This window comes from Saccopteryx leptura, chromosome 1, assembly GCF_036850995.1.
Source record: "Saccopteryx leptura isolate mSacLep1 chromosome 1, mSacLep1_pri_phased_curated, whole genome shotgun sequence".
Taxonomy (NCBI): domain Eukaryota; kingdom Metazoa; phylum Chordata; class Mammalia; order Chiroptera; family Emballonuridae; genus Saccopteryx; species Saccopteryx leptura.
The window spans coordinates 348,873,764-348,892,518 of record NC_089503.1 but is presented as its reverse complement, the minus strand read 5'-3'; the positions used below and the strand labels follow the sequence as shown (position 1 = coordinate 348,892,518).

At 42.0% G+C, this 18,755-nt stretch overlaps 1 protein-coding gene across 3 annotated transcripts in view; it reads right to left on the bottom strand.

Moving 5' to 3' along the window:
• Positions 1 to 18,755, bottom strand: part of IMPG1 (interphotoreceptor matrix proteoglycan 1) — a 133,082-nt gene that overhangs the window by 90,291 nt on the left and 24,036 nt on the right. For all 3 annotated transcript variants that reach the window (XM_066358983.1, XM_066358984.1, XM_066358985.1), the window contains exons 2-5: positions 13,699 to 13,932; positions 6,018 to 6,184; positions 5,716 to 5,744; positions 184 to 248 (exon numbers count right to left, since the gene is read on the bottom strand). In XM_066358983.1, coding sequence (XP_066215080.1) covers positions 184 to 248; positions 5,716 to 5,744; positions 6,018 to 6,184; positions 13,699 to 13,932 — 495 coding nt within the window. The remainder of the gene's footprint in view (positions 1 to 183; positions 249 to 5,715; positions 5,745 to 6,017; positions 6,185 to 13,698; positions 13,933 to 18,755) is intronic.

Below are 18,755 nucleotides of genomic sequence, written 5' to 3'. Positions count from 1 at the left end.
AATGGGCAATTTGGTTTTACCTTTATTTTTTCCTAGATTTTCCAAGGTTGGAAATACAAGTTGGTTTCGAGAAAGTCCATTATAGAGTTTTCAACTTCAATTAAGGATTGCTTTTTAAATAACATGCTTTCCTGATTATTTGAGTTACGGTTCAGAAGCAGATGAAGTGAGATCTAAGCTTACCTGTTGAAAACACAGGCCTTTTCCCAGGCTCTCTCAACATCTCCTCTGTGGATATTTCATCTTTTCTATTAGCAAAATAGAAAAGAAAGTAGTGGTGAAAAGGAGCTTGATGAGGGGAAATGAATTTAAATTTGCATATATTAAAGACTTAAAAATTAGAGAAAATTATACTTTAAAATTGGTTTGCCTATTTTTTTCATTATAGAAGTAATGTTCTAATATATTTTTATTGAGGAAAAACTTAAACCCCCCAAAATGGTTATGTTTGACTCCAGGGCTTTTTGTGGTCCTGAAGAAATAGTAGCAAAGATGGTTTTGAGGGTCTGATGTCTAATAGTTCTGTGTGCTTCAACTGTACCCTTGACATCAAAGATAATCAATGACCTGATCTATGACTAAAATATTCTTGCTAAAATCTCAGGCTCTCACGCATGAAAATTCAGAGGTCATTATGTTTATCCAATAAAGTAACTCTTGCGGTTATAGTAATGAGAGCGAGATAGATTTCTGGATAATGCAAGTGTATTAAATCTCTGTTCTTAACATAACCATTGCCTGCAATGGTGACCATCCAGGAAGTTGTGGGTAGGTTCACAATGCCATGGAGTGGCAATGTGGAATATATTCTAAGGGCAAACCCAAGGTCATAGTTATAGAGTCGATTGCATAAAATGTTGGCCCATTCCAGCAAACTTTATTTAAAAAGGAATGGCAGTAGTGATAGCTTTTCAAACTCACTGTAAACTTATTACCATAAACTATTAGGTTTTAAAGGATTGTGTTTGTGTTTGTATAATATAGTCATGGTTGACTAATATATTTGATCCAATGTTCTATAGCTTATGGTGATGAAAGACTAAAGAGAATGACGAGGTGCTCCGTTTTTCAATTCATATGGATTGGCCATAGCCAATGGTACATATTTCTACCACACTCAATTCTGCTAAAGTGCTAATAAGGCTAATGTACAAAACATATCTATCAGCCTGGCATAAACTCTAACCAATCAGAGCAGATGTCAGTTGTAAACATGAATGACTATATTGATGCACGAAGCCTAAATTAAACTCAGACTTTAAAGTGGAATTTGGAATTAGCTATTCTTGTTTGTTTTTGCTGGTATTGTGCTATGTGTTTAATAGTTTATATAGAGGTAGTATTTAGTAAACTTTCATTATATCAACATTATAGCATTTAAAATTTAGACAATTTTCTTTCTTTTTAAAAAATTTAAAAAATATTTTATTTATTTATTTTATATATAGAAAGAGTGAGGGGGGGAGGAGCAGGAAGCATCAACTGCCTTATGTGCCTTGATCAGACAAACTCAGGGTTTTGAACTCGTGACGTCAGCATTAAAGGTCAATGCTTTATCCACTGCACCACCACAGGTCAGGCCTAAATTTTATACACTTTTGTTTATAGTAAGGTCACCTACCTTCTGTTATAACTTCAGTTTACCCCGTTGTAAAAAAGAAAACAAACACAAGAAAGGTAGTTATTAAAATGCTGGCTATAACATTAGTTACATGCCAGCAGCCGATTTGTGGAGGTGTGATTCTGCCAGTACACTGGCAATCTGGACTGTCTCTGAGGAGCTACCATTTGGGAAGCTAGGTGGATGGGTTCTTCCACTGGCTTTTATTTTAAAGTCATTTGAAACTGGCAGATTGATGAGCTAGTCAGGTGAGAAAATTTTCTGTTTTGTCTTCCTGGAAAGATTGTAAGTAAAAGAGCTTCTTCTTTTCATTTCCTTTTCTTTATTAAACAACAACAACAACTTGGTAATCATAAATAATATAAAATGTTTGTCTCTTGTTCTTTCTTTCTTCCTAGCAATGCTTGCAGACACACAAGTATACTGCTCCCCCAAATTAGGAGATATTTCAAAATGAAGCGATAAAATATCCCCTAATTTCTGTGAGCAGTATAGATAGAATGATGCTATTTCTTTCTCTGTCTGGCTTCTGGCTTGAATAATTGTTTCCTGTAATTTTTAATTTTTTTAATCAAGTCTTGGTACATTCTGTTGAATTTTTTTTTATTATGACTGTCTCTGCTTTCTTTTTCATTTTCTCTTTGGAAAATATAGGAGTCATTAAGTATTATCCTATATTTAAATCAGAAGACCTCTGTGTCTTATGAACAAAGTTAGTACTCTATCTAGTATTAATGTTTTCCTAAGTCACCTTATTTCTTCCGGCAATAACTTAAAAATTCATAAAAGTGTAGCAATATAGACATATTGAGGACTATTATGTATTGTAAATATCTGAGGACTTTGCTGAGTTCTGTAGCAGTTGGTAGAGAAATATAAAATAGTTCCTGCCCTGGAGGTGTTTATACTCTCACAGGGAAAAAGAGTAAAGAAAGAAGATGTTAAATAAGAATGCAAGTGACAAATAGAACACAAAATTCAAAGCAGGAGAGATTACCGCAGACCCAGATAGGCCATGAAAACATCACGGGGAGGTGGGACTTCCCTTGCAACTTGAAAGGACAGTAAGACTTGGAGAACGGAGTGGAGAAGGCAGGTTGTTTCAGGCAAGGTAAGAAGGCATGGGCTCAGAGCCTGGGATAAGTAGGGCATGCTCTGTGTGCCCCAAGGAAGTGACATGGTGGCAGCAGTGAGATCATGGGTAACGAAAAGCAAAGTTGGAAAGGTCAGGGGCTGAAGCAGTGGTGGAATTCAGCCGGTTCGCACTGGTTCAACAGAACCAACACCTAATGTTTTGTAGAGTTTGGTGAAACGGTTGTTAAAATGGCACTTGTAATCAGGGTTCTCTCTAAGGGAAATTACAAATTTACATTCCTTACTCTTTTTTAATGTTTAACCATGCAACAGTGTATTCTAAGGGTCTGTAGTTATGTTCATTCTGTCCGCAGGTGAAAAAAATTGCAAGTGAGGATGCAACTCAAGAAGCAATATGGAGCCTGGTCAGGTGTTGGTGCAGTGGATAGAGTGTTGAACTGGGATGCAGAGGACCCAGCTTCAAAACCCCAAGGTTGCCGGCTTGAGCTCGGGCTCATCCGGCTTGAGTGCAGGGTTGCTGCCTTGAGCGTGGGATCATAGACATGACCCCATGGTTGCCAGCTTAAGCCCAAAGGTTGCTGGCTTGAAGCCCACAGTCGCTAGCTTGAGTCCAGTCCAAAGTCACTGGCTTGAGCAAGAGGTCATTCACTCTGCTGTAGCCCCCTCCCCCCACCCCCCGTCAAGGCACATACGAGAAAGCAATCAATGAACTACAAGGAGCCGCAACAAAGAATTGCTGCTTCTCATCTCTCTCCTTTCCTGTCTGTCTGTCCCTATCTATCCCTTTCTCTGTCACAAAAAACAACAAACAAACAAAAAGCAATACGGAAATATCTTAAATAACAGTTTTATTGTTTTTTTTTGTCAGGTATTATTTAATATTTTTTTAATTAATATTTTAAAACTTTTCCTTATAATCTAATTTTGTGTACCACTTTTATTGTTCTTATTCAAGTATTAAATGCATGAAATAATAAAATACCTTTTAGTGTATTTTTTTATACTTAAAACATTACCTTTTTTATACTTAGAGCAGAGAACAGGTTATTAAATTATTTGAATACCACCATTGGGCTGAAGGGCTTTGGTTGGTTAGTTTGGACTCTGCCTCAGCCAAAATTCTGGCAGCAAATAGATGGCTCACTCAAACTTTGAGCAAAGTGTAACAAAGAAATTACTTACTCAGTCATGGGGACAGTCTAAGGCAACCCCACGTGAGAGTGCAGAGCCCAGGGGTGGTCAGAGTGGGTGCTCGTAGCACTCCTTGGCCGGGAGCAGTCACTACAAACTAGGGACAGAGAAGGCTCTGCAGGAAGGGCTGCCTGACAGGGACTTAGTGAAAGGAGACCAGCAGCCCTCAAACACTTTGCAAGTTGAGGGCGAGGGAAAATGATCAATTTGCTCACCTCATTCCATTCTCTTTCCCTCCTGCCAGTGTGCTCCCCATTGGCTGACCCTATCCTGAAGTCAGGGAGCATAAAACTCTAGGAATTTGGTCCCTGCTCAGACTTCTGCACAGGGTGGGTGAGGAAGTAAAGGGAGGGATATTGAGAAGGGCAGGAGGAAGATGTGGGAATCTTGTGAAAGCCACTGACCAGGGCTCCATGTAAGAAAAGAAATATTTTGCCCTGGCCGGATAGCTTGGTTGGTTAGAGCATCATCCCAAAGCGCCAAAGAAAAGGAATATTTCAGACTTATTAATCCTGCAGTAGTTAAAAAAGTTAAGGTGGGGAGGAGGTTAGAGCCACCAATATCTTATAGGGAGATCAGATTTGACATTTCCACAGTGTAAATTAATAAGGTCCTGGACCAGATACTTGGCAAAGGGAACAGAAATAAAGGAACAAATGAGAAAAGCATTATAAAGAATTGCCAGTAATTCATGCAGCCAAATTTGTGTCTCTCTTTGTAGTATTATTTCTTTAGATTTAGACTTCTAAATGTTATAAAATGTATGTAATTTGTGAGGTGAGAAATTGGAAATAACATCTCTCTTTTATCATTTTATCTAATGTACTTCCCCCCTACTTTTTTATATTTTGATTTTCTTATTTGATATTCAGATCTTATGGAGGATATAGCTCAGTGCTTCAGTAATTTAGTTTGAGAAATACTAACACTTTACAGAATACTAGACAAGAATTCAAAATTCAGGTTGCTTGTTGATGGTATTAAATAAACTGCTCATAAAAATTAGGAGATATTTCGCCCTGGCTGGTTGGCTCAGCGGTAGAGCGTTGGCCTGGCGTGCGGGGGACCCGGGTTCGATTCCCGGCCAGGGCACATAGGAGAAGCGCCCATTTGCTTCTCCACCCCTCCGCCATGCGTTCCTCTCTGTCTCTCTCTTCCCCTCCCGCAGCCAAGACTCCATTGGAGCAAAGATGGCCTGGGCGCTGGGGATGGCTCCTTGGCCTCTGCCTCAGGCGCTAGAGTGGCTCTGGTCTCGGCAGAGCGACGCCCCGGAGGGGCAGAGCATCGCCCCCTGGTGGGCAGAGCATCGCCCCTGGTGGGCGTGCCGGGTGGATCCCAGTCGGGCGCATGCGGGAGTCTGTCTGACTGTCTCTCCCCGTTTCCAGCTTCAGAAAAATACAAAAAAAAAAAATAAAAAAATAGGGGATATTTCAAAATGAATATAAAGTGATAAAATATCCCCTGCTTTTTGTGAGTGGTGTAGTTTCCTGATGAAACTAATAATTTATTATAAATTCTAGGAATTACAATATTTTAATTGATCTATACCTTTTAAGTGAAAATATACATAGATACTTACCATATACTTTGATAATATAGTGCAAACATATATCTCAATCTATAAGGTCTAAACATTTTCCTTTTATAGATTACTGATATTTAGCACAAAATACATACAAATTATCAGAATAACCTACACAGATCTCAGTGGCTGACATAATATCATAAAGGTACAATAGCTGAGTTTCAATCCATTATGTTATCTTTCAAAAGTCAAGAGCACGCAGCACTCTATTTTGAGTACTTACCTATCAGGGAAGTTACTCTGTTTTATTCTCTGCAGAAATAGAAAAGTAATTTTACCAAGAGATAATGTCAACTGAAGAGCTAACGTCTATTTTCATTCCCTTTTTTCTTTAACTTCACTTCAACCGTCATGTACAATGTTATTTTGCAAGGACTAAATTTCTGTCAACCTGATCAGATACTTCCAGGCACTTCTTCAACCAACCCTCAGGCTGTGGAAGCCAAGTCTAAAGGGGGCTGGGCTGGGGCTGGAGGTCTGGGAGCTATTTGGGCAGTGTTCCAAACACACAGAGTTTATGCTCACCTGCTGGAGAAGATCCACGTGCTCCTGGGAGTTGCTGAAATTTTTTCCAATGTCAAAGAGGCAGAAAGTCTCCTGTTGGCAGGTGCTGACCCAGTCCTGGTATTCCCCTGTGTCGGGGATGCGATCCAGAAAGATCCGATAGGCTTCCCACACTGCTTCCTGACACACTGCAATGCAGCGCCATTAGGAGGAGATCCCCTTCTCCCAACCCAAGCATCATCTTCTGACATAGAAGGCTCTTTCATGCCTTATGCTGACACACTAATGTATAGCTCATAGAAATTAACTCACTTAAAGACTAGCTATTGAGCACCTATATGTGCTATGGAGAAAAAGAAAAGAAAGAAGATAGGAAATATGAGAGAGTGTGTGTGTGTGTGTGTGTGTGTGTGTATAAGCGTAAGTAAGACTGCAATTTAAAATAGGGTGGTTGAAGAAAGCCTCATTATAAAGGTGACTTTTGAGCATGTGGGGAAATGGCTGCAGGCATTGAAGGAACAGCAAGGAGGTCAGTGTGGCCAGAGCAAGGTTGAGAGTAACAGAGGATGAAGACAGAAGGATGAGGAGAAAGAAACACAGATAGTGTAGGGCCTTGTAGACTAGTCTTCAAACTGGGCATAGGTACTGGCTATATTTGAAGACTTTCTAAAGGAGAAACAGGCACACAAACAGTATAAATAGAATGAATTTCTAGGTCTCCATTTTCCTATCATTATTTCCTAATATTGGTCTGCCTAAGGTGTGATGGCAAACCTTTTTATAAAAACCACCCACTTTTGCAGTGCTGGTCAACCTGGTCCCTCCCGCCCACTGGTGGGCGTTCCAGTAACCAAACAAGGGAGGGTGGTGGGGGGTGGTGGAGGGTGTGTGTGTGTGTGTGGGGGGGGGGAGGGACCAGGTTGACCAGCACTGCAAAAGTGGGCGGTTTTTATAAAAAGGTTCGCCATCCCGGACCTAAGGACACACCTCTCCTTCACTTTCTCTTTGCTCATCATTCCTCCCCTATCAATCATCTCTCATCTTATTGTGGCACAGTGCCCCGAGGTCACCACACAAAGGGATGATTTGAAACAATAGCCTTGAGTTTAAGAAAGCAAGTGAATTTAGCAAGGGTAGAGTTTTGCAGCTAGGGTGGTTTCTGACTTGAACACATCAGGAGTCCTAGAGGAGTTGATAGCCGACAGGTCATTAAAAATAATGACAAGAGCTTATGATATGATTGTTAGCATAATGCCAAGGGAACTTGCAGAATAGGGCTATTACTGTAACAAAATTTCCTCTGTTCCCAGTACTTATTTATGTAGTAAGTTTTCTCAGCATTTAAGTGAAACTAGGTGCAAGAAAAGGGATAAAATTGATGCTAAATCCTGTCTTATAGTAGCAACACATAACGTGAATAATAAGTAATGGTACTTGAACTAATAGAGGAACGACAGCAAAGCGACCCTGTCTATCCAGAGGCAGAAGCCAATCCAGCTGGGGCTTGAGTCCTTCATTTAAACGGACCTCTTTCAAAGCATGGTTCCTAATTTTATATTTATAAACATTAGTACCCACAAAACCTGCATCTGATCCTATAGCTATCTGTTGATGATGACTTAAATTTTTTGTGAAATTTCTAACTACTTGTTTTAACAAATTATATATTAAAAGTAATTATAAATGCAGCAGAATCTAGAAGAAATTGTTTGTGCACATAAAGAAATAAAAAATATAATTTCAACTTACATACATATTTTTGTTACTGAGCCATATTTTAGAGCAACCAAAACCAGACTTTCAAGCTCAAAATAAATTCCATTAAGATAAGACTCTGAGGTAGAAAGTGGAACGGGGACGTGGGTGTACGGAGGAAAGGAACCAGGCGGCATTTCCAGCTGTTAAGAAGAGTGTCTTCGTGTACTCGTTCAGAGTATTTGATGGAAAGTATTGAGTGGCTGTGGGAGATTCCACTGGATACAAATGGACACTTAAATTCTTGTTTTAGGCCCTGGACGGTTGGCTCAGCGGTAGAGCGTCGGTCTGGCGTGCGGGGGACCCGGGTTCGATTCCCGGCCAGGGCACATAGGAGAAGCGCCCATTTGCTTCTCCACCCCCCCTCTCCTTTCTCTCTGTCTCTCTCTGCCCCTCCCACAGCCAAGGCTCCATTGGAGCAAAGATGGCCGGGCGCTGGGGGTGGCTCCTTGGCCTCTGCCCCAGGCGCTAGAGTGGCTCTGGTCAGGGCAGAGCAACGCCCCCTGGTGGGCAGAGCCTCGCCCCTGGTGGACGTGCCGGGTGGATCCTGGTTGGGCGCATGCGGGAGTCTGTCTGACTGTCTCTCCCTGTTTCCAGCTTCAGAAAAATCCCCCCACCCCCCCAAAAAATTCTTGTTTTATTTTCAATATCGATATTGACAATTTACCAAAAGTTACTCTGATCCAACTGTTGAAGCTTAAGATAGAAGCTTTAGATGTCAGCCGAAAAGCATGCAAAGGTGTGCACAGTTTAAAAAATTAATTTAGGGGACTAAGTGAAAAAAGTCAGATGACTTCTATTGTTAGCAAGTATAATGTGTTGATTTCTTTTTGACCTGAGGAAAGGGGAGCAAGTGGAGGCTTTGAGGCAGAAGGCAACATCATTTGGTTTTCTAAAGAAACGGACTGTTGTGCTGAGAAAGAAGTTGTAGGGAGGAACGAGGTGGGAGAAAACCAGGGTAGAGACTCTTACTCCTGGCCTCCATTCTCCCTCGCTCCCCACTTCTTCTATGCCTGCATTTCTTTTAGCTTTCTGTTTTAAGAGGCAAAGAGAATTCCAGACCAACAGATGCTCAGTTCATTTAGCAGCAGCAACCTGACCAGGACCACAAAGCTAGAAGTGGGTGCAGTCCCCACTACTTCAATATGCATTGAGTTTTCCACATTTGGGGAAGTAACAGGGGTCAGAACACCTGGAAACCATTATGAGAATCTCTCACTGGAGAACCCATGTTTCTGAACATGATCTCTCTCCTGCCCAGCAAGGATCAGAGAGTTTTCATGCCTTTTCTGATACCAATCATCATGAAGTCTTTTGATCTTTATCTCCAGTCAAGAGTCTACATATCACGCAAGAACGAAGCAACTTTTTTTCAAACTCTAAAACTTGTGGGTTCAGTCCAAGCAAATCAGCTGCCCTTGCCATCCTTCTCACCTACATACTCTATGCTCTCTTAGGGGAAGTTACTTGGCCCTTCCATCTTTCCCCAGTGCACCTGCTAGTTTAGCTCAAGAACCTACTTACGTGCCAGATATACAGCAGTACATAAAATAAGCCAGCCCTGGCCCTGGCTGGTTGGCTCAGTGGTAGAGCGTCGGCCTGGCGTGCAGAAGTCCCGGGTTCGATTCCCGGCCAGGGCACACAGGAGAGGCGCCCATCTGCTTCTCCACCCCTCCCCCTCTCCTTCCTCTCTGTCTCTCTCTTCCCCTCCCGCAGCCAAGGCTCCATTGGAGCAAAGATGGTCCGGGCGCTGGGGATGGCTCCTTGGTCTCTGCCCCAGGCGCTAGAGTGGCTCTGGTCGCAACAGAGCGACCCCCCAGAGGGGCAGAGCATCGCCCCCTGGTGGGCAGAGCGTCGCCCCCTGGTGGGCGTGCCGGGTGGATCCCTGTCGGGCGCTTGCGGGAGTCTGTCTGACTGTCTCTCCCCGTTTCTAGCTTCAGAAAAATACAAAAAAAAAAAAAAAAAAAAAGCCAGCCCTGCCTTTGAGTGCTAGGTGTCGGTGACTTTCACTAATAGCCATGTGTGAAACATCTGGGAGGACATACTGTGATAATCCTCCTGTTTACTAGTTCAATGCACTTTCACCTGTGTTGCTTTTGGCCTCAGGTTGTCTTCCTTTGATTTCAGTCCAATTTAAGGCTTGTTTTTGGTGCCTGCTTCTTCCTAACTCTACTCCTTTGCCTTCTGCCCTTTTTTCCACCTCAGGGTCACAGAATGCCCCCGTTAAAACCTTCTTTTTCACAAAGACTTTAAGAGAACTTTCTCCCCAAAGCACAGATACCTGAAGCGGCTTGAAAAATTTTCTCCCTGGAGTTTTGTAGTTTATAGGGATTAAAATGATAGGATGAAACAGGAACTATACTGCTCACAAAAATTAGGGGATATTTTATTGCTTCACTACTCTTTGAGGGGCAAGTTTTTTTGGTCACTCTTCTGATATCATTTTCTTGGCCTCCTGGAAGTGTAACACAAACCAGGAAGTATAGACTCCTTCTGTGATGCGGAGGACAAAAGGAACTTCCCATAGCCTGTTGGGAAAGCCTCTTGTACTTACCAAGAGAGCATCAAAAGAACCCTTGAAACATGAGGCCTCCAAAGATCTTGGGGCTGGGAGGAGAGTAAAACTTCTGAGACCTGGATTTTTCTACTCCCTTGATTTATCTGTCCAGCACCATCCTTCTCTGAATTTACTGGGAAGGGTTGCCCCAGGGATTCTGAGAAATCCAGATCCTGTCTTCCAGTCTTCCCATCGTTGCTGGCCACTGCTTGGAATCTGACCACAGAGCCTGAGCTCTTCTACTGAATGGCATCACCTAGGCTATTGGAAGATGTAGAAAGAACACATGCCCTGGAGGCCAGACATGCTCTAGGACAGTTCTTCATATTTGAAAGGTTTCAATTAAACCAACAGCATGTGAAAATATCCACCACAGGGTTGGGCACACATTAGATGGAGCAACAACGTACAGCTGTGGGAGTCAGAAGGCTGGGTTCTCACTGCTCTACCACCAACAGTGGCCCTGACTGAGCATGTCCCCTCACTTTTCTTACCTGCATAATGGGGGTATTAGCTTGAGGTTCTTTAGACCAGTGTTTCTAAAATGTAAATGTGCAAATGGATTACCTGGGGATGTTATTAAAGTGCAGATGCTGAAAGGAGGTCTGGTGTGGGATCTGAGAATCTCCATTTCTAACAAGAGACTTGGTTGGTGACAGGTGATGCGGCTGGCCTGTGGACTCCATCTTTAACTTTTTCTAAGTCACACATTAATGTGAAGGAAAATTTCTAGGAGAGAGATCAGGGAAGGGAGGGAGGGAGACAGAGGGAAAGGCATGGGGGCAAATGGTTTGAAGAGAGGCAGTCACAAAGGAGGGAGTTCACCTGGGTCAGAGCACAGGCTCCCCTGGGGACACTAGCAGAAACAAACCTATCTCATGTGTTCATGCTTTGGGATGAGCATGTTTATGATTCTGCCATGAGGCTCAGAACATTTTCTCTTTTGTTGCTTTAAGCATTGGGAAAAGAAAAAGATCAATAGTCCATTTGATTTGGGGAATACAGGAGATTACTCCCCTAAGTCTAAAGAACGTCAACAGGTAATTTTGTAAAAGCAGATATGAGAACAATTGAGTGGGTTACTCTGTCAAAGAAATGCTGCTTTGTAACTGGGTTTTATTTCTACTTTCTTTATGAACTGAATCTGTTCAACTTAAGAAACCCATGTTGATGAATAGTAAAAATTTCATATCACCCAGGGGCAGCTGTAAAGATAATGGACTGTCATTGCCTTGGGGAGAAAAACAGTGGTTTAATTCATCCAGGGAAGTAAGAATCAAAGAGGCAAAACTCATCAAAAATAAAGAGCTAATAATAAAAGTCAGAGCTAAAAATTTGGTTGCAGTAACAGTCTTTTCTGCAAATACTTGTGATGAATCCTATTTGTGAATGTCATAAAGAATTAGAACTTGCATAAAAATATTTAGCAATACTTGTATTCTATTCAATGCGGTACTCATAGTAGATGTTTATACTTCCACTTATGAACAAATAAAATGGAATTTACCCATGTCGTTATTGGATCAATTTGTAGGCACCTTCCAAATGAACTATTTATACATGTCACTGTATTTTCTTTGTATTCCCAATGACTTTTTTTCTCCTTTGTTAACCAACAAGCATTTAATGAGAACCATTATGCGGAGGTGCTGTGCTAGGATCTCAGCATATAATATGGCGCACTTGATTTTTATCGTTGGAGTCTTCCTTCTGATCCAGTATTTGTCATTTCTCTGCGGGTGTGGCTTCTGTCAGAAAGCACATATCTCTTTACTTCTACTCTTTACTTGTACATAAAATGAGACATATAAGGAACATAAAGCTTGACATTTTTTTTTCTTTTTTTTTTTTTTTTTCATTTTTCTGAAGCTGGAAACAGGGAGAGACAGTCAGACAGACTCCCGCATGCGCCCAACTGGGATCCACCCGGCACGCCCACCATGGGGCGACACTCTGCCCTCCAGGGGGCGATGCTCTGCCCATCCTGGGCATCGCCATGTTGCAACCAGAGCCACTCTAGCGCCTGAGGCAGAGGCCACAGAGCCATCCCCAGCGCCCGGGCCATCTTTGCTCCAATGGAGCCTTGGCTGCGGGAGGGGAAGAGAGAGACAGAGAGGAAAGCGCGGCGGAGGGGTGGGGAAGCAAATGGGTGCTTCTCCTGTGTGCCCTGGCCGGGAATCGAACCCTGGTCCTCCGCACGCTAGGCCGACGCTCTACCGCTGAGCCAACCGGCCAGGGCCAAAGCTTGACATTTTTGATACTATTAGTTAATTGTGCCTCCAAAACTCAAAAAGAACTCCCCAGATTAGTTCAACCCTTGCACATATTACAGGTGTAAATACTCAATAACTTTTTGGGATGCTAGTATCCTTAAATGCTTTTCAGTTGTCATAATGTACAATACATCGCAGGCTAGAATTGAACCAGCTTGTTCTAATAAGTGGGTCTGGAATAGGTCAGGGTGACTGGGCTTTTTGGAATGAAAGCAATCATCTAATAGGATCAAGATAGAAATCACTAAACCTCCTCAACTTTCACATGTAAGATGAGTTGAGCTTAGGCTTCGGCTAGGCAAGATACTGTGCATCATTTGGAGGTACCCGGGGAATTAAATAGCAGCTACTAAAGATTCTTTTTATCCTTTAAAGAAGAATCCATGGAAATGTGTTCATCCATGGTGAGTGAATGCCAAAGACAGCCACCAATGGCTGTGATATAACTGAACTCCATAATGACTTCCAGGGACGCTGTAAGGGGTCTGGGATGCTGTTTTGAGGTAAAAACTGCACCTAGCTCTGCTGAAATTCACAGTAATTATGTTGTATATCCCACTAACACTCCTGCACCTGCATGGTGTCTTAGTAAACCCTGGTAATTCGTGACTTCTCTGCACTTGGATGTGCTTCCAGGTTTCCAAGCTAGAAGTTTTTACTGAATCAGCAATAAACAACTTAAACTTATCAAGGAGGGAGAGAGTGTCTGGAGTGTCACGTTGCTTTTGAAAAATAAAATCTTAAGTCATAAATCAACTTGCTCACATTCGTGATGTTGCAATTATAATGTGCTTCTTACTGCATCATAATATTAAAATTCAGTATTAGACTTTGGCAAAAGTAAAGGAGGTAAAACTCAGATGCCAAGGCTGTCCTGGTAACTTGTTAAATGCCCTAACGGTTCTGTTTTGCATAAGGCATTATTATAAAACATAAGAATAGAGACCTAGCATTGTTTTGAATGTTTATTATTCATTAACCTCAGATTAGTTGGCTCCTTTTTTACAGTTTCTGTGATTAAATGAGAGACTGGAAGTTTGGGGCTGAACACGACCTATAGATGAGCAAGAGGGTATAAAAAGAATGACAGCTAAACAGGTGTTACCTTTGTCCTTACCTCTCAATCTATAATAAGCTTGAAGACTGGCTAAAATCTGTTTCATGGATTCCTGTGGACAGATTTTAACCCCAGCTGGGAAAAACGCTGATCTTTTTGTTCGATGCTTTGCCAGATCAAATATTCGTCTCATGGTTGACATTTTGTACATTTTTGCATTCGTTTCAGCTGTTTTGATTCTTGGGGCATTGTCTGTGTCTTTGGTTTCAGAATGGTACATTTTAATGGAGAGATCTGTAAAAGAAAGATCGATTTCCTAGTGAATATATACAATTTAGGTGATATATGGGAAACATAATACATGGATGGAATAAACTAAAAATTATAATCTTCTGGTGTATGAAAATTCTACTTTGGTGCCACTGCTAAAAGTGATATTCCAATGACAAGGCACTTTCAGAAATAAAGGAATAGGATGAGCTGATCAAGTATTAATAAAAAAAAAAAAATCTCAAATCATCCTGCCTTTAGGAACTGCCAAATAGTGAAACCATTTCCCACATATCTCTCTAAAAATCACTCCCCATTTAGCACTCAAGCCTCCCAAGAGATGCCTCTTGTGATAGACATTATAATTCAAGTGGGGAATGATACAGCACTGTGGTACCGGAGGTGGCCTCTTGATGATGAAGTGGAGGTGCTGGGAACCTAGGCGGGGGTGCGGGTGGGGATGCAACAGAACAACCAACCCGCCCGCCTTGTGGCAGCCGTTCAGAGGTTTCTGATGGGTGGAGCTCCGAGGGTGCAATCTGCTTGAACGTGAGTGAGGGCCAGAATATTTCTTCTATGGCTTGTTCTTCTATGCAAGGAGGTGAGAGGAAAGAGGATGGGGCAGGCAAAGCGAGGAGACTGGCAGGAGATTTGACTCCCCAAGCCCTTTCTTCCTGCTGGCTCTGCTATGTCTGCTGGGTTAGGCCTAGGCTTATTTTTAACTTGTAACTTACATTCATTCAGTGAGCACTTTTTTTTTGTTTGGAAATTTTTCCATCTGTATTATCTCCTATAATTCTCACAAAAGCTCTACTATATAGATAAAACAGATACAGTTTTCCTCAGTTTACCATACAGTAGGTTCTTGAGGGTTAGAGGTATTAGGGCATGTTAACAGTGTGGTCAAATCTTGAGCCCTCTACTCCCACCCCTCTCTGTCCTTTTATTCATTCCACCATTTAAGAAAGAAATTCTTGGCGAAAGTTGGGTCCACTCAGTGTGGCTCCTTGGTACTGTTAGCCTCTGATTTACAGAGATTTATATTCCTATTTTACTAAGAAGGCTCTCGAACTCCTATTTTTTGAAATGAGGCACAGACATGGGTGTCAAGCAGAAATCCCAGCAGAGTGGCTGGAGAGCAACTCAAATCTTGCTGCAAAGCATAAAAGTTTCTCCTTCATCATGGGGGGGGGGGGGTAGGTAGAGTCCTGGTGGGAATACCGTATTTTCCCATGTGTAAGGTGCTCCCATGTATAAGATGCACCTTAATTTTGGGGCCCAAAGTTTGAAAAAAAATGTATTACATAAAGTTATTGAACTCAAGGGTTTTTTTGTGTTTTTTTTTTTTTTTTTTTTTTGTGTGTGTGTGTGTGACAGAGACAGAGAGAGACAGAGAGAAGGACAGATAGGGATAGACGGACAGGAAGGGGATAGACGAGAAGCATTAATTCTTTGTTGTGGCACCTTAGTTGTTCATTGCTTTCTCGTATGTGCCTTGATGGGGGGGGGGAGCTATAGCAGAGCAAGTGACACCTTGCCCAAGTCAGCGACCTTGGGCTCAAGCTGGTGAGTCCTTGCTCAAACCGATGAGACTGTACTCAAACCAATGAGCCCACATTCAAGCCAGCGACCTTGGAGTTTTGAACTTGGGTCCTCTGTATCCCAATCTGATGCTCTATCCACTGCGTCACCGCCTGGTCAGGCTCAAGTTTTATTCATCATAAAATTCATACAACTCCTCATCACTGTCAAAACTCCCATTCATTAGCTTGTCCTCATTTCTGATGACAAATCACTGTTTTCAACAATGAGCGCAAAAAATCAGGAAATGCAAGTAAAAAATTCTACAACCATTGTATAAGACATACCCAGTTTTTAGACTCAGTTTTTTCAGGGGGAAAAAAGTGCGTCTTATACATGGGGAAATACGGTAGCTATTCTCTGTCACTTTGAGGAGTCTCAATGTGTTTCCCCAGTCTTGGGCAGTGATAAATTCTTAGGAATTCCAAAAGGGAAGGGGGATGAGAGGTTAATTTGCTCACCCAGCTACACACCACACCAACAAATCAATCTCGAGTGGATGAAACATGGGCATCAGAAACTATTGAAAGTCTCCAGGTGATGCCAGTACGCAGACAGGTTTGGGAACCGCTGTTTTACAGATGTGGAAAGGTATTTTGGCATAATAGTGATCTTCCACCTCAAACTAACTTGAACGATAAGGAGGAAGTGACGTCATACAGAGGAAAGTGAAAGGTAAGGGATGTCCGGTTCTGCCTTTCTGCCATTCTCTCATTCTCTTTGCTCAGTTCCCTCATGTGGCAACTTAATCCATAGACAGGCTTCCACTGGATTAAACATGTGTGCCCTTGTTCATGTTGAAAATAGCCTTTCCTTAAGTATGGCTGAATTATGCTGTATGTCTGGACCACTACCAGTTGTGAAGAAATACGGCAGTGCCATCGGCTTGACCTGAGAGATCTCAGGGCAGGGGACTGGGATTATCTGGAGTGGCTCATTCTGACTATTTTTGCTGAGTCAGCTTGGCAGCATGGCAAAGTGGAAGGTGCCCATTCAACATTGGGGCAAAGTGCAAGAAGGAGAATAGAGGCTGAGTATACGGCCATAGTGCCCACTACATTTGGAAAAATGGAGATTTTAGTTTAGAAATGATCATTTTTAATAACCCTTTCAATCAGTTATTAATTACAGTGTGGTAAGTTATAATACAGTTTTTTGTAATTGTATTTCAATTACCATTGGTTTGGAAATAATATTCACTCCACCCTGGCTCTGGGAACAATGCTATTCTTTGCTTTGTGGCAGTGTTGTCTCGTGCTTGCCTGTTACCTCATACTGGAGGGCCCTTCTTTTCCTTCTTCATTTGTTGGGCTCCTACCTTTCCTTCAAGGGCCAGCTTATAAGCTTGTATCTCTTCTTTTATCCTAAGCTCCCTCAGATCCCATGTTCATAATTCATTTATTGCTCCTCCCTCTTCCTCTGATGTGGCTCATATCTCTACTGCATTTCCTGAGTTACTGTATTCATTATATGCCTACTATGTTTCAGGTCCAGTATAGGATATTGTGGTAAGTTAGATGAAAAATGTCATGGAACTTGTGTTGTAATGCTCACACAGTAATTTGTTGTAAATAACAGGAGTTTCCTCCTTTAGACTGTAAATATCTTTCTATTTGCAAACACTGCTTTTAGGGTGCGGACAGCTCAGTATTGTGATTCCGCCCTTTCCCCAGCCTCCTTGGTGCTTGCCTCGCATGATGTTTTGTACAGGACAGATATGCAATACATATTCATTAGGTGAATTAATGAAAAAGTCCTGTGGAAACATTAATGGGTCTTTTACAATATATAACTGAGATTCATTTAAAAAACCATTAGACCATGAAAAATAGCTTCATGTGTCCTGTCTACTTACATATTGCAACCTCCATTTTAAATTTCGACTCCATTCTACAGTGTCTAATATCAGAGGCTCTGGATATAGCCATCTCATTACAGTGAAAAAGCAAAAATTCCTTTGTGATTGAAGACCAAAAGAACAGAAAGGAGATAGTTTAAGCATAAAGTATGTTTTAGTAAAGTCAGCATCCACGGATTCTTTCAATTTTCCTATTATAAATATATAATAAATGGAACCAATTAAAGCACAAACATCAATGTGAGGAAATATTAATACTGCCTGGCTTGTAAGGATGACAAGCCCTTAGTCCCTGGCCCCTCAGTTATTGTATGTGATAGGCAAAAGCAAAACCCTAGTTAAATCCAATGCTCTACCTACTCCACACCTGCACCCTTGTAGCTGAACATGGCTGGAGGAAAAAAACAAACAAACCCAAAGACACACTATAAATTTGTGACCCTTAAATAATATTACATTACATTTCCCTGGTCCATTGAGTTTCACACTCTTTTGGAGAACTGCACATAACTTTTCTCAGATTTCCTGCATTTCTTGCCAATTCTCACTCTCAGCTGATGACCTCGCTCTCAGCGATGTCCTTACTTCACATTTTATTGAGAACAAGAGGAGCCAGAAGAGAACTTTATGAATTTCTAGTACTGCATCTGCTCACTGGTTGCATCTGTGCTCAGATGCTCTGCCTTCCCTCCTGAGTCTATTGGGTGAGCCGTCTCTGCTCCTCTGCAAGACAAATTCTTTTACCTCCACATTGGATCCTGGCCTTGCTAACCTCTGAAGGACTCTCTTCCAGAAACTCTCCTTTCGTTCACCTGCGTTGCTATCTTTTCTCTTTTTACTGTATTATTCCTGTTATCCTACAAATGAGCTATTTTTCCCTTCTATTTAAAAGGTTCTCTCTTGACACCACTTTTCACTTCAGCTACTGACCCATCTTTCTATTCACCCAGCCAAACTTTTTGAAAGATTAGTCTTTATCTCTTTTCCTAAAACAAAGCAAGCTCCTGCCTGACCAGGCAGTGGCTTAGTGGATAGAGCGACGGACTGGGCTGCAGAGGATCCAGGTTTGAAACCTCAAGGTCATGGACTTGAGCACAGGCTCATCCAGCTTGAGCGCAGGCTCACCAGCTTGAGGAGGGGTCGCTGGATTGAGTGTGGGATCATAGACATGACTCCATGGTTGCTGGCTTGAGCCTAACTGTTGCTGGCTTGAAGCCCAAGTTCACTGGCTTGAACCCAAGGTTGCTGGCTTGAGTGAGAGGTTACTCACTCTGCTATAGCTCCCTGGTCAGTGCACATATAAGAAAGCAATCAGTGAACAACTAAGGGGCTGCAATGAAGAATTGGTGCTTTTCATCTCTCTCCTTCCTGTCTGTCCCTATCTGTCCCTCTCTCTGTCTCTCTGTCT